Genomic DNA, 16,693 nt, shown 5'->3' on the forward strand with positions numbered 1-16,693 from the left:
TGTTCTGCATTTTATTGTTATTACATCTATAACTAGACCTATAGAGGTTTGGACATAATGAGGCTCATATTGTTTGCTTCTGGTCAGTTTAATAAATGGGGCCTAAACTGTTATTGGTGACTTGACCTTATCCACTTTTTTGTGTGTCCTTGATGAATGCTATTAATAGCATTTTTTCTGTATTCTTTTTCATTTAAAAGAAAAAAAAAAAAATCAGGCAGACAATAAATACTCCATGAGGTTACGCATTAGAAGCCCATACATTCGTTTATGATTTCTTGCTTTAAACTGCATGTTGAATTCTGTCATTCACTTTAGCTGTTACGCCATTTGATAATTATCCTTGTGTGGTTACTTAATAAAAAAATTTGCCTTACGGTATTGTGTGACACTACCAGTTTATCAAACTTTACCAGAGTGATATTTTCATTACTAGCAAACCCAGAAAATAGTCTTCAGAAGTTTGAGAAGGTCTGTTTTTCTTAAGCCCATAATGAGGCAGTTATTACAACATGATGCCAGTACTATAACTGCCATCAGTTTATAGGAGCTTCCTTTAGTTTTTGTTAACGGCACTCAAAACCAGCCATTTCTTTGTTTTTCTCTGAATTGATATCAAACTCACTGCAGTGGGTTTGATACCAGTAAAAAGTATGAAAAGTACTCCTGTATGCTTTTTCAAGAGCATTGTTGCATGTTAGGTTTCTTCCAGTTCTCTGGGATTTTCTATCTGTTCCAAACTTTCTGAAAACTTGAATTAGGAGACCAGGGATCCAAGCCAGCTCCTTTTTATACTTGGCTTCAAGTTATTCAAATCTGAAGATGTAACATGCCTAATTTTGAATCCTCCTGGATTAATACTGAAATATACTCACAACATCATCCACTGTATCACAGAAATATTTGTTGGACATGGCTGCCTTTTCTGTGTTATCACTGATAATCTGAGCATTTCCACTTTGTTATTTTAATGTAGAGTGAAAACCAGAAGATATCACCAGAACATATAATTCAGCCTTCTGAACATCATAAATATCATTCAAATTCCTTAAGAATTGTGCGAGTACGGGACAAATAATTTTTTGGCAGTGTCATATAGCAAGCTGGTGCTGATGCAGGTATCCATGATAAGCCTTATGTACCTCTTTCTGTGCCTTTGCTTCCACATGCAGAACACCCCATCCTTATGTGGAATGAGCCTTTTGCAGGCTTGGAGAAGGAAAGTGAATAAACCACTGTATTAAGGCATTTAAATCAAATTTAAAGACCAAGTAGTATAATGAAATACGAACTGAGAAAACATAATTTGTTTGTATCGACATGTTCCTATTGGAATAATTTTTCCCTATTAGAAACTTTTGTCTGTCAATCCCTAGCTATTTAAAACTGCAACAACAATAACCAGTTGTTCCTTTCTTGTGTCCTCAGTCTTCATCCTAGCTTTTGTTAGAGACAATACAGTGGTATTCATGGGTAACAATAAGACTGTTATGTTTCATTGTGGTTTTTTTCAAAGCTATACAATGTTCTAGCCATTATAGAAGGATTGCAGTCAGCTGGGTGATGTTTACATGCTACTTCCATACCCTAGGAAGAGGTATAAAAGAAAGCGTATTGTAGCCAGCAAAGGAGAGATTCAGCTTGGAAAGTCGGGACTTGTTGCACATGTAGGAACCTAGTCAGGGAAGATCGCACTGTGCTACCTAGTTGCTTTTATTTTTGGCCTCTGCGTTAGTAACACAAGTATCAGTAATAGTTGCTACAAACTGCTTATTCATGCTACTGCTGCGATCATTTGCTTTTGGGCAATATTAATTTTGTGGCTATACTGAGTTTGGAAACTGTTTACAAGGACAACAATGGCATAGCTGTCTCACCCTGGCAGCAGTTTTTCTTGTCCAGATGATGGGGCTGTTCTTGACTATGTTTTTTTTCATTCCCATAAAAGCATATCCAGACACCTATGCCAGTAGGATCAGCACGTCTTCTGGAAGCAGGATCTTTCCAGCATTGTTCTAGCATGGTGCCTCACACAGTTACATGCTGGAGGTGCCACATGTCTCCGATACATTGCATGAGTATTTGCACATTTCTCGGCTCCGATTCATACATATGGGCTCTTCTGCTCTTTGTAGTAGCAACTGATATCACAAGTTCTGGGGAAGTCATCTGGCTGCCCAAGGTCATCACACAGGGGATGAAGACCCTGAGCCTGCAATTATGCGAGCTGAGTCTGAGGCTGTGATTTTGGCACAGCTGTCAGGCAAAGCAGAGGTTCCAGTACATTTCTGCTTTTCAAACACGGATGTCGTTGACTTTTGGCACTCTGGCTTCTGAGAGCTCTAAGAGTTGTCTGGATATATGAGAGGTTGAAGTGAGAAAAAGTGAGAGAGAGCAGGAATTCTCATAATTAAGACTTGCTTCTTTGGGACAAAAAGTGAAGTCCTTGCCTTAGTTTGGGTATCAGTGGAGTAGAATTCCCCTTTCCATAGCCTTTCATTTTGCTGCTCCTCCTGTTGTCTTTGAAGGTAAAAAGGCAGGGAGGAGATCTGAGAAGTGCTAGCAGTTACTTGCTTCCAGGCAATAAGACTCAAGTGCTAAATCATTCAGTTTATAAGTCAAATGCTATTTCATGGTCTTAAACATTCTTCCTGATAAAATAAAGACTGTTTTGATTGAATAATAAAGCTTGTGACCACGGTTGTTGTTCTTAACTATAGATAGATGGCTTGTGGTGTTTCTTCCCATGACTGCACTGTGACTGTTTATATAATTTACCATGGCACTCTGTTAGTCATCAACAGACTGCATAGATTGCTGGTAGAGGACGTTCCCTCAAGCTGAGTGGTTAATCAAGTGGTATGGCAAATGCCAGCCTTTCCAATTAAAAGATCTTGTCTCAGTGGAGTGCCCATTCTGCATCAGGTCCTAGGCTGATGTTAGGAAGTGTTTCTGTGCTATGATTCTATTTGTGTGATACAGTTTTATAACTCTCTGATGTATATGCCTGAGAGAGTTTGAAAAGAGACTTTATCCTGGTTCTCAGTTCGTGCTTATCAGTTCTGGTGGGAACCTTTTCAGTAGCAAGTTTGTCTTCTTCAGGAGATGAAGAAAATGAGATTACTTTCCTCTAAGACTGGAGTTTGGTCACAGCTAGAGGCAGGATGTTGAACAGGAGGAGTTGGTACTCTTAGCCATCTTGAAATCTCCTATGAGATTGATTAGCATACCTTGTCCATGCAAGCAGATTTAAACCCCATCATAAACTAGGCTGGGGAGGAATCTGTCTCCACGTGAGGTCCTCAGAGACTTCTGGTTCTCTGTCTTCCTCTGTAGTGCAGAGCACTCTGGCTTAAGCTCACCTGGAAAATCCATCTAATAAATTCTCTGGCACTGCAGATGTGTACGTGGTGCTTTTTGTATTTCTTGCATTGTATTTATACCTTTGATATTATACTATAGGCCTTGTACTTTTCTTGGCTGTTTGAAGGAACTCTGTATAGGCTGTTACCAAATTGAAACATCAGAAAGCGAGAACTAGGAAAGAATGGCTGTTTTGTGTTGTCTGGCTACACATACTGCATTCTGGCATTTCTTTGGGGTGGACAAGCCCATTGTCTCTGAGGTCCATAAAGCAGTGAAGCCCCACTGGGGCGTGTGGTTGCTCTTGGAAATACTGCGAAGTTAACAGAGAAGTGGGAGTGCAAGTAGTGCTTCCTGAGGTGCGTCTGGGACGTGCTTCCTTACTGCTTGCTTTCTGTGGTGGCCACAGAGATGTTTTGATTGCAAAGTTGACTGCTGCACTAATGTGCAGGCGCTGGTGAGCTGGTAAGTACTGACAATGCTTTTGGTGCACATATTTTCAAGAACCGTTTTTCATTAAAGCCAGTAGGTGAATAAAAGTAAGGAAAAGTAGTCCCATTTTACTGCCAACCTCTTGAAATGAATGATTTTTCCCCTTCTGTGGTAATCATCAGAGATCTTGCTGTACTCTTTTCTCTATAAAATCTTAGGTTACACGGAGACCTACAGTTGTTGTGTCACCTTCTCCCCCTGTAAAGCTGAGTGTTGACTGCAGGTGTTCCCAGGAGACTGAAGGCAAAATAAAATGGCCAAGTAATTGATACCCGCAACTCTTAATTCAACGTGTCTTGTGTTGCAGAGCATAAGCAAAATGAAAAGGAAGATCTTCACAGCTGCATGCAAATTTTGACTGGTTGAGGTTTTGTAGGTAAAGGAACAAGGAGGTAGAGAGAATGCTTTTTAAGCTATTCTCTCAAATGTCATATCTCTGTTTTAATATTTCATGTGATGTGGCTTCTTTCAGATGATCAGCTGGATTATCTGAGATCAGAGAAAGGGAGTGATACTACTCAGCTGCAGAAAATAGGAAGAAAGTACTGCCGTGGCAGAGTAGGGCATAGACACACTGTAGAGCATTGGCTCTTTGTAGAACTTGTTTCAATATATTCAGTATACATTTCTTACAGCTAGCCAGTGAGAATTATTGAGGTGGAGGTATTTCATATACAATCAATAACTTTGAAAGAAACTTCAAAGAAAGTTTATACAACAGTATTTTAGAACTCTTCCCATGAGATTTGTTAGGTAAGACCATTAATGTTTTTTTCTGGACAACTTTACTATTTGTATGCTTACTAATTATAACAGAAAGGCCTGGTAAATTATGTATCTATGTTAAACAGTTTGCTTCTCAAACAAAGGAAATTGGCTGCAACTTTTATTTCTTCTATTTTTATCCATCTCTTAAAGGGCAACACTTTAAGGAAAATACTCTTACATCGCTACTTTAAAGGAGAATATGGAAGTGGTATGAATGGGCCTCTGTCTGCCAGCTACAGCAAAACTGCACAAGTGGGAGGTAAATCAACACAGATCATTTGAAGAGAACAAAATTAGCAGCATCATTTTTTCTAATAGACACACTGGAAGTGCTCCAGGGATTCAGTTGGTAAATAAATCAAACAATTCTGTAACCAGTTAGAAGAGAGGTAGTATCAGACTTCTCCTGTTTTTAAGCTGCACGCACTTGACTGAGATGGCTGGTGTGCATTTGGCAGTACTGAAGTAGGGACTTTCCCCATGCCTCCCAAGCAATCACTCCATTCAGATCCAATTTGTAACCCCATTTTAATTTGCCAGTAAATCCCCATCCAGATATTCGGCAAAGCACAAAACATATGAACAAAGATGTTGCTGTTTCTGGAAGCTAAATTTATTTATTTTTTTTTTAATTCTTGATCCCTTATTGATACATGAAAAAAAAAAATATAAGGAAAAGCTTCTCACAAAGGTACTGGTTAGGCAATGGAACAGATTTCCACGAGAGGCTGCAGAATTTGTCGGTTCTTGTTACAGCTTTACTGGACAAGACTGATGAACCTGCACTAACTACTGTGAGCAGAAAGTTTTAGATGATCTCTGTAGGTCCCTGTAACCTAATTTTTTTGTACGATTCTGTTGCAGGGTGGGAAGTTACTGTGGGGTGGTTTCTAAGGAAATCCAAAATAATATGTCATAGGAAATGAGGCAGAAGGTTTAAAAGTGGTCTCAGAGCACTCAGATCACAGTTTAGTGTATGCACAGTGGAATTAAAAAAGGGGTTCGGTGGACAAATCAGCATCATTTCCAAGTTCTTTATTGTCTGAATATCATGACAGAACAATGGTTCTGGGTTTTATTTTGTTTCTTATTCTTAGAGCCTAACATTGCAATTTCACACAAAAATCTTGTTTGTTTCAAAGGGAATTTTGCCTGAAACAGAATTTCAAAATTAAATTTATTACCTTGCTACTGTGTGCATAAAGCAAATTATTATTGCCAATAGATTCATTTTCATATACATTTGTGAAACAAACATGAATGGTATGTATTTGTCTTACTTGCAGGTGGATTTTCAGGACAAGACTCAGATAAGTCTGTGGTAACCATGTTTGATATTCAGTGCCTTCTGGATAAAGAAGGTGCATCAGAACTAGTCATAGATGTTATAGTAAACACCAGAAATGACAGAATTTTCTCAGAAGGCATTTTGCTTGGTATCGCGTTGCTCGAAGGTGGAAATACACAAACACAGGTACTTATTTCATTTGCTTATTCACATATTGATTTTTAAATGCATGTAGTCTGGAGACAAATAGAAAGAACCTTTATACGGTGAATTCTGTGAAAAGTTTATCACTGCAATATGTATGGCTATCATACAAATGTAAATATGCCCTGTTATTATGCAATATCAAACCAATTTTTGAACTGTCCCTTTCTGTGTAGTCCAGTGCTGCTTTTAATCTGGTTTTTGCCATATAAGCATTATCTCTAGTTATTTCATCACTAGTTATTTCATATCTCTCTTTGTAAATTAAAAATTACAATACATTCAAGTTTATAATAGCAATAAAATCAAGTTATTTTCTGGAAATGTTTAAAGACATTCATAGAAATCTCCAAAGAGAGAAAAATTGGCCATTTGAGATGACCATATCCCAGCCCGTAGAAAATAACTGCTTTAAACTACAGAGTCAATTTTTTGGTTTTTTTGTGAATGATATTCTTCTCACCTAATTTTAGCCGAATAAGATGATTGTTTCTTCATATTATATGATCAGCAGAGATATCATAAGAGAGGGGAGATGGTATGAATCACTCCCTGCTTTTCCCCATATCTCATCATTGCCTGTGAAGGGAGCCTAAATAACCAACTTGTACCTCATTGCAGGGCTATAAAAGTAAAATGAGAGGAATTCCATTCTGTATCTTTATTCTGTAAAAAAAGATAATGATGTGATCTGTAACCCTTAGAGAGCATCCAAAAAATGTTAAAGAAGGGAGATTTTTGTTGCAGCTTTCTAAAATGAATTGTTAGGGGCTGTAAAAGGCTTTTACTTTAAGATAGAGTTTGTAAACTGTTGAAAATGGTACTCAGCCTGCTTGACAATAATGCTAAAGGACTCTACTTAATAACCTTAAATATTAATTCCGATTCTGTATGAAGCACAAGAATTTATATAATCTATGCTGTAATACTACACATTAGATGTTTCATGCTTCCTCTTGTTGTTAAATAATAACAATTACTTTTCACTATTATTTGTAGATGAAATATTATAACTTTAGAAAGAAATAGTATCACAAAGTAATTTAACTTCAAGTGTAATATTGTGACATTTTAAAGATTGCAAATAGCGGCATTCACCATTTTATCCAAATTTAAAAAAGTTATCATCAATCTCAGTTACCAGCCTTGTATATCACTTTGTGAAAGAGCTGGTCAGGCAGTGACCAACACTTGTTCTGCGTAAGTGAAGTAATTATTCATTATTTGTTTCACCAAAAAAAAAAAAAAGTGTATTTTTGTATGTCTCCTTCCTTAGAAGACTGATTTCTAAAAGATTTTTTTTTTTTTTTGACAGTATTCGACTTACCAGCAGCTGAAGGAGCAAAAAAAGTCAGAAAAATTCTTTAAAGTCCTGTATGACCGCATGAAAGCTGCTCAGCAGGAGATACGATCGACAGTGACAGTGAACACTATTGATTTAGGAAGCAAAAAGAAAGATGATGATAGTGACCTAACCATATCTGTTCCCAAAAAGAGAGGTAAGGACGCACCCATGCAAAGAGGGGAGAAGAGCATTGTATTCAAACCGCGTGTGCTGAACTACTGATACTATGCTGTGTTGATCAATAGGCTTTAATACTAATCACTGCTACTTCGCATCTTTTACCTGTTTTTCTCTAAATTATAGGGCACCTCCTAAGCTGGTTACAAGGAATTAGCTTTGGTGAAATCAGTGAAGTTATGCCAGTTTACACCAGTAGAAGATATCGAACCATATTTTTAGAGAAGCAGAAGTAAAGGCTGCAGCTAATGGGGCAATTTCACAAGAGCAAGCACAGGCACTGATTTCCCACCCTGTGGTCCTTCCATTGTTCTCATCATTTATTGTATATAGTAGGGAGTGAAATAGTAGGGCTTTTTGTTTTAATGTTCTGTTTCACTCTGGTTTGTGGTTTATTTGGAACATGCTATCCCTGCATGAATGTTGCTTTTATGTTCTTTGTAAGTTGCCTTGGGGTCTTTGAAAAGTTAGTCCCCAACAAAGAAAAATTTGCATTCATTATTATTGTTTTCTTATTATTTAATCAAAAGAGTTTCAAAAAATGAAGGAAAATTATCTTCTTTGCAGTGAAAGATTCAACCCTGCATTTGAAAGAAGGTATGAAAGGACAGTTAACAGAAGCATCATCTGCAACGTCAAAGGCTTACTCTGTGTATAGAAGAGAAATGGACCCAGAAATAGATCTTATGGCCTCAGGAACAGATGCTGCAAATGCAGAGGAGAAGTCCACAGAAGAAGCAATCATGAGCCCTACCATTGCAATCATGCAGCCAATATTGAGGTTTCTTCAGCTTCTGTGTGAGAACCACAATCGAGAGCTCCAGGTAAAGTGTTTTTGAGTTGAGCTCCGAAGGAAATACTACAGGAGCTGGAATTTCACAAGGGAAGTAAAACACATATGTGCATCACTCCTGTTACAGCATGGAGGTGTCTAAAATGTTGTTGTTCTTTTGGTCCAAGGGATAAAACAACCCTTTCAAGAGCCACTTGCATGCTCTGGTTGAGCTCATGTTTATGTCCTCAGAATAGCTTCGGGACTACAGCATACCCCCATGGGATTGAGAAATGCCTAAATGTCCCTGTTAGTGTGGTTTCTGTGAACAAATTGTGGATTGCTTACCACAGGCTTGAGGACCACAGGAAGTTTCTGCGCATAGTTTGGTACTGCTCTTTTTGCTAGATATTATGATTGAAGGTTTTAAGATGCTACGTGTTTCTCTGCTATCAGCTGCTCTGGTAGAAATTACTGTCCCCATAGCAACCTTTGCAAAATGAATTTTCTGCAAATATACCTCAGTGCCTTGTCCAGCAGCCTCCCTGAAAGCAGTGTTGAAAGTGATTTGAGCTGAGCTTCCATTCTGCACTGACATGGCCAAGGAGCAGTTGTAATGTGCCACCATACCTGCTCAGCTATGGGGCAACAAGCTTCCAAGAGAAAGGTCATAATAGATGGATGGGGACAGGTATGAAGGAGATATATAAGACATCTAAGGCCAGTGCAGATGTCTGCAGAGTTCACTTTCCTAAGCCTTTTTTTCTCTACTGATTTAATCAGATAATAGTTTTCAACTGCAGCGCCAACACATAATATATTTTCCACAGTGTAGTGTACTTAGTGTAATTCAGTACAGAAGGTACAGTGGTCATATATTCATAAATTGTACCCTTCAATATTTTAATGAAAAAGACTCTTTGACTTATCTCTAACTCTCTTTTTTCAATTTTTTCCTTTTTTTTTTTTTTTTTTTCTTTTTGGTGTGTGTTCCTTTTCTCCATCCACCAGAATTTTTTAAGACATCAGAACAATAAAACAAATTACAACCTTGTTTGTGAGACCCTTCAGTTTTTGGACTGTATCTGTGGAAGCACAACAGGTGGGCTGGGCTTATTGGGGCTTTACATCAATGAGAGGAATGTGGCTCTTGTGAACCAGACACTGGAAAGCTTGACCGAATATTGCCAAGGTCCATGCCATGAAAACCAGGTAGGGCTCGAATAACTTCTGGATACAGAAGAGTATACCTGAATGTATGGTATCTGTGTGCTTATCATAAACCCTTCAATGAATTCACTTGTAACTGCTATAAATAGGCTTAACATGTTTCAAGCCTTCATAAGGCCTAAGAAATCCTCTAAAGTCAGAAATCCTCTTCCTGTAGTACATCTGCTTACGTGGAGGGTTTCTGGTCCTTTTGGAGAGAGTTTAATGTCTTATGTCAATGGGTCCATGGCTTAAACCTCACTTTAAGAACGGATTTTAAGTCGTAGTTGCTGGAAGTACATTGCAAACACAAACTTGTTTTCTTCATTTTCATACATTTTGCCTTTGCTGGTGTTTATATAGGTTGTTAATGTTTACTTTCCTTAATTCACATAACTGCCACAAAGTTTAACTTAACTATCCTGCTATACTAGCTAACAACATCTTTAATTACGACATTAGTAGTAAAATGCATGAGACTGCAGACCATACTTCTAATCTTGTGTGCCTTGCTTGATGCAGTCTTTTTAAGTCATATAGCTGTAACTTTTTGTAGATGTCTCTTTAGTGCCTTGACGAGGCAGTATAGAAAGGTAAAGAATGTAGTTACATGCTGCTATATTTGTTCTGAAGAGAACCATAGTACATTTGTCACAGTGTATGAAATTGCATAATTTTTGCTATGGATTAGCAATGGGAAAATTGTGGTGGGTGAAATTACAGAGGCAGTCTGTTCTTGATACTAGAAATAGCTGAAGAAATACATACAGTATTAATGCTAATTCATTAATGTGCACAAATGAGGTATAAAGTACTATTGTTACCGTTGCTGGTAATCAACTGCCTTTACTTTATACTTTAAAAACAAATAAACAAAAATCCTTTAGTGGACTAAATTTTAAATAGTGGTATTTGATTCATTAGTGAATGGGAACAACATCTGCAAAAAATAATTACAGGACTGGAGATGAAATAAAATAAGTGTATGTTTCAAGTTAAGGTGTTCTCCAGCAAGTTTACTTGAGGAGCACTGGAGGAACACTGGTGGTGGAAGGGAATGATTAGTTACACTCTATTACCTAAACCTACCTGCTGGGAAGTTAATCAGGATTTGAGTAATGCTTGTTTACACCAACTGCAAGTCTAATTTGGTGTCAGAGGAAAATGTTCCACGCTCTAATTTTCATTTTTTTCCCTTGCTCAGTATTTCTGGAAGACTTTTCCTTTCTTATTGTCCTGTAAACCTGCTAGAAGAAAAAATATCATAGGATTTTGTATAACTGACACATATTTACAAGGCTTAGAAGGTCCAAGACTCCAGCTGTAAAAGCATTTGGGAAGCACTGTTGGTCATGTTTACAGTTTTGAATACCATGTCCAGAAATATCCTTCTATGCAGGACATGTTCAGATGCGTGTAGAAAAACTCAATCTTCACAAACAATTCATGCTGTAACAGTGACATTAATGCTGGTTGCTGAATGCAAATTAAAAACTTGAGTGTGCATATTTGATTGTGCCCACATTCAAGCATGTCTTTTGTGTCTCTGCATGTGTGTTCAGCTAAATCTGGCAGTGCTCTTGTGGGCTGCTGTCTGTGACTTGTACCACCTTGGTGTTACAAGGTCTTTCAAGTTCTGGGTCCTTGGTTTGGAAACTTGCTCATGTGCATGTTCACTGTCTCCCTCTTTCCCCCTGTATACCCCTCCCCTTCCTCCCCCATCACCCTCCCAACTCCCTTCTCTTATTTTGCAGACTTGTATTGCCACCCATGAGTCTAATGGGATTGATATTATAATTGCGCTCATCTTGAATGACATAAACCCTCTTGGCAAATACTGCATGGACTTGGTGCTTCAGTTAAAGGTACAGTAATGTTTAGATAAGGTACAAATGTTTAGATAGACATTTGTTTATCTAAATCTGAGTAATAATAGAAGAAATACCTATACAAGAGTTCTAGGTAACCTGACATTTACTTAATCTTACCAGAGCAGAATATACTCAGCAGCTTTTAAAAACAAACATTGCAAATGAATTCAGCTCAGCTTCTGAATCCTCATCAGGCCCTCTACCACAAGCCTTCTGACCCACTGTTGTGTTTGGGAGTATGCCTTAGGCTTGTTTTTTTAAGTCTTATCAAATAGACACAACATAGCTAGCATGCCCATATTATGGGCATAAAATCTCACAGGATTGGTAAATAGCAACACTGTACAGGCACGTAACAACTCAGGCATTCTCTGTGTATAGTGAACTCTTAAAAAATTACTTGAGAAGGAGATGTTGTGAAAAAAAAATCAGATGATCTGCAATGTCAAATAAAGTTGAAAACAAGGTTAAAGTAAACTGTATTTTATTTTCCTTCTCAGTGTCCTCTGGGGGGGGACAACAAAGTGTAGAGTGGGAGGGCGAAGAGTAGAGCAGGGGGGCTTGTAATTTTGTTTTGTATTCTCTGAAGAGTTGGATAGGCTTGTAGATAAGTTTCTACAACCTCTGTGCCATTGCATGCAGAGGGGAGCTCTGCAGTTATGCTGTCTGCCAAATAGAGTAGAATTTGTCCAGGAGGAACCTTGGGTTATTGCCTTTTCTTGCCTTCTGAATGAAGTATTTCCATTGCAGATGGTCTGTTTCCTCCTCAAAACTAGCAAATACTTTGTGGTGGCTGCATTGCATCATATTGGCAATGTTATGGATGTCTAATAAAATAATTAATAAAGCTATATGTCATAAACAATGAAACATTGAATCAACAGTACTTTAGACATGATTTTAATAACTGTAATTACATTTTTGTTTGGCAATACAATTCAGGCTCCCCACAAGCAAAACACTTAAGCAGACATTGAACTTGCAGGCAGTTCTTTTTGAAACCCTGAAAAATCTGAAAGTTTGAAATCTTAGTCTCTGTAAAGACCTAGGTACACTGAGTCCAGTGCTATTTCAGTCTGCATTTGTCATGAAGCTAGCAAATGCTTGTAGAACATCTTTTTTGTGTAGTAAACAAAAAAATGGAGTTTGGAGACATCGCTGCAAGGACCAGTTGGCCCTGTTCACGGGGGGCTATATATGCCTTACTCTTTCTTAAATAGCAAACATTGTGCTGAGTGATACCAAAAGTTCAAACTGTGGAAATGATTCTATTTTACAGGATGGTAGAGTCATTTGGATTAGAAGGGACAACTTGAGGTCATCTTGTCCAATGCCCTTGCTCAAGCAGGGTGAGCTAGAGCAGGTTTCCCAAGGCTGTTCAGTTGAGTATCTCCACAGTTGGAGACTTCACAACCCATCTGGGCAACCTATTCCAGCATTTAATCACTCACATAGTAAAAAAAAAGTGTTTTCTTGTGTTTAAATAGAGTATCATGTGTGTTTTAGTTTGTGTCTGTTGCTTCTTGTCCTCTCACTGAGCGCTGCTGAGAGGAATCTGGCTCCCTCTTCTTCATTCCCTCCCATCAGGTATTTATACACATTGTCAAGATCCCTCTGAGCCCTCTCTACTCCAGGCTGAACAGTCCCAGCTCTCAGCTGCTCCTTATGTGAAAAATGTTCCATTCCCTTAATCATCTTTGTGGCTTTTTGCTGGACTCGTTCCAATAAGTCTATATCTTTTTTGTACTGGGGAGCCCAGAACTGGGCACAGTGCTGGGCCAGATGTAATGTCAAGAATTAGATCTAAATTCAGAAGTTGCTGGTTTTTATTGTGAGCGGCAACACACTGAAATAATGTAACACTGATTTTACCAGGTAATGTTTAACATTGACAATCTGTCAGTGTTCACAGGCAACTCTGAAGTTGCAAATACATAAATTTTGCAGTGAAAATACAGAATGCAAAGTATAGGCCCACACACTTACACATAAAAACGAACTCAGACACTGTTTTCAGGGAACATTATGTGTTGAACTCTTATCCCCCAACCAAAGCAAAGGCAATGCAGAATTATATTTTCCCATGTCCTCTTAATTTAGCTTGTTTTGCACAGTTTATGATGTGGTATTTAATTACATCTTCATGGATTATATTTTCCACTGGACTCCTGAATCATTTAGTGAGCAGGATAGACAGTGTTCACTGAATGCACAGATGGCCAATGTTCTATTCTGCCTCTTGTTATTTTGAGCATGACCCCCCGGCCTTTCTTACTGACTAGTATTCAAGCCCTGGCACACAATATAACCTCAATATCACTCTATATAGTGGCAGGATGAAGAGATGTTGTCAATCTAAGGGTAGAGAGGGTCTAATACGAGTGTCTTTTTGGCTGTTCTCATAGTGCTTTATTCTGCTGTATCTAGTTGCTTCACACATTAATCTGTTTTTCCAAAATAATTATAAGGAAATGAGTTGGGAACCCAGGTAAAGAGAAATGAAGGCCGTAAGTACTTTGGGCCTTCATTTCAAAAACCCTGCTGTTTGTAGCACCTGGGAACTGATTTTTCGCAGTACTAATGTGTTCTGAAGAACTTTATACTGTATTTTCCAAGTAATGAACCTCCTTTCTTCATTGATATCTGGGAATGGAAATCGGATCCTAGGGTCTCAAAGCATGCAGAAAATGAGGAATAAATAGTCACCCTCAAAGAGCTGTAGTCACTGCTCAATGTCCAAGTAGAAATCTGTGATGAGTGGTGTTCCCCAGGGGTCGGTATTGGGACTGGTGCTGTTTAACGTCTTTGTTGGTGACATGGACAGTTGCATTGATGCACCCTCAGCAAGTTTGCTCATGACACCAAACTGTGTGGTGCAGCTGACATGCTGGAGGGACGGTATGCCATCCAGAAGGACCTGGACAGGCTGGAGAGGTGGGCCAGTGTGAACCTCATGAGGTTTAACAAGGGCGAGTACAAGGTCCTGCACCTGGATTGGGGCAACCCCAAACAGAGAATGGATTGAGAGCAGCCATGAGGAGAAGGAATTGGGGGTGTTGGTATATTTGAAGCTCAACATGAGCCAGCAATGTGTGCTTGCGGCCCAGAAAGCCAACCATGCTGGGATGCATCAAAAGGTCAGTTGGTTGAGGAAGGTGATTCTATCCCTCTTCTCTTGTGAGACCCCACCTCCAGTACTACTTTCAGCTCTTGGCCTTCCAACACAGGAGGGACATGGACCTGCTTGAGTGAGTCCAGAAGAGGCCATGAAGATGCTCAGAGGGCTGGAGCACCTCTCCTATGGAGACAGGCTGAGAGAGTTGGGCTTGTTCAGCCTGGAGAAGGCTCCAGGGAGACCTTGTAACAGTCTCCCAGTACCTAAAGGGGGCCTACAAGAAATCCAGAGACCGACTTTTTACAAGAGCATCTAGTGATAGGACAAGGGGGAATGGCTTTAAGTTGAAAGAGGGGGATTTAGATTAGATATTGGGAAAAAAATCTTCACTATGAGGGTGGTGAGACCCCAACACAGGTTGCCCAGAGAAGCTGTGGCTGCCCCATCCTTGCCAGTGTTCAAGGCCATTTGGACAGCGCCTAGAGCAACCTGGTCTAGTGGCAGTTGTCCCTGCCTGTGGCAGGGGGATTGGAATTAGATGATCTTCAAGGTCCCTTCCAACCCAAACCATTCTATGATTCTATGAAATGAGCATCTGAATGTCAAGTGCAACGATCAGAGAGAAAAAAAACTGGAGTTGTGCCTGCCTGCCTTATGGCGTGCCATTTGTGCTGAGTTAGTAGCAAGAAGCTGGCTGTTGATGACGTAAAGTCCTACCTACCCTCTACCTTTCCTCACTTTCTGGAAGCTGCAGCAGGCTCCTCTCTATCCCCAGGGTTGTCTGTACTGGGAAATACGTTCAAAGTCTTCCTCACCAGTGAGTGAGTAACACTAGTGTCTTTCTCCACTGTATCTTCCCTTCCTTCTCAAGCTACCTGGCTGCCTGTCTTGTTCCCTTCCCTCCTCTTCAGCTTGAGATCATACCAGTGCTACCACAGCTGAGTTTGTCACCACTGTAAGGGAAAACTGCAACAGAAAAGGAAGCATCCAGTTCTTCAGAGCAGCACGTTGTTGTAGGAGTCTTAATCAAAATGCTATCCTTTCCCTCCACCTGGTCTCATTCACTGGGCACGTTAAAATTCTGCAATGTAGGTTGCAAGGTCAAGAGTCTGACTAGAGCTTTCCAATGGATGGTCCTGGTTTAATTTTGGAGCACAAGGAAAGGCTAGCTATGGCAAAATTCATATGGAGTCCTCCTTCAGCCTGTCCCAGTCTCATCTTCTCATCTGTTGTTCTTTGTTCTTACCTCATTCTCATGTTGGCAAGCCTAGGCTCCTCTCTCCTGGATTCTCACTCAGTTCCCAGTCTCCTCTCCCAGAACACCCTAATTCCCCTATCATGTGAAAATCTTCAGTCTATTAATCTACCCTTCCTCCATCTACTCCTTCCTTCCGTGGCTAACTTCTCATCTTATAGTCTTCCAGTTGGAGATGTTCAAACCTCAGCTTGACACAGCCCTCAGCAACCTGCTTTGAGTAGGGGGTGGAACTACTGAAAGGTTAGTCCAGAGCACAGACTCAAATGAGTCATTTTGTGATCCAGCCTGCATGGTCTTGTGATTTTGTGCCCACCAAGAAACTCTGTGGGCTTTTAGCTCTGAAACTAGTAAGTTTCTACAGTATAGTATTGAAATTGTAGTCTAAAAAATGCTTATGAATTTGACAAATTTGACTGGGTTTCCCTCGGGACTGAAACACGCATGATTGTGTTATCTTGTCCTCTAGTGCTCCAGATTTTCAGCTCTGCTATCAAAACTTGGAGATACTAAGGCTGCTTAAAACAGAAGTTGCTTGAATAGGCAGAGTATAACATCTTTCCTTTTGCCTCAGTCCCAAAACCAGCTCAACCCTGTTCCTTCAAAATTTCCCATACTAATCATCTGAGGCATATCCTTGCTGTGAGAGAGTTCAGTTTGAATTGCTAACATCTGGCAATAAGCACTGAGAATGAGTAGTATGGTGGATTGAGAGTTTTACTGGCCCCCTACATGTATCGTGGAGCTGCGGTCTACTTCCAAGTATTCAAACAATGGGCCACGATGAAGGGATGCTGTGCAGGTGAACCAAGGCAACCATGTTCTGCCAGAGAG

The 16,693-nt window shown here is 39.6% G+C and overlaps 1 protein-coding gene across 4 annotated transcripts in view; it reads left to right on the forward strand.

Annotated features, from left to right (window-relative positions):
- The window catches only part of ITPR2 (inositol 1,4,5-trisphosphate receptor type 2), a 264,777-nt gene that overhangs the window by 177,919 nt on the left and 70,165 nt on the right, over positions 1-16,693 (forward strand). For all 4 annotated transcript variants that reach the window (XM_030477958.1, XM_030477953.1, XM_030477954.1 and 1 more), the window contains 6 exons: positions 4,774-4,882; positions 5,910-6,097; positions 7,431-7,614; positions 8,205-8,461; positions 9,421-9,621; positions 11,373-11,483. In XM_030477958.1, the coding sequence (XP_030333818.1) occupies positions 4,774-4,882; positions 5,910-6,097; positions 7,431-7,614; positions 8,205-8,461; positions 9,421-9,621; positions 11,373-11,483 (1,050 nt within the window). The remainder of the gene's footprint in view (positions 1-4,773; positions 4,883-5,909; positions 6,098-7,430; positions 7,615-8,204; positions 8,462-9,420; positions 9,622-11,372; positions 11,484-16,693) is intronic.

The sequence above is a fragment of the Strigops habroptila genome, chromosome 3, assembly GCF_004027225.2.
Source record: "Strigops habroptila isolate Jane chromosome 3, bStrHab1.2.pri, whole genome shotgun sequence".
NCBI classification, from domain to species: domain Eukaryota; kingdom Metazoa; phylum Chordata; class Aves; order Psittaciformes; family Psittacidae; genus Strigops; species Strigops habroptila.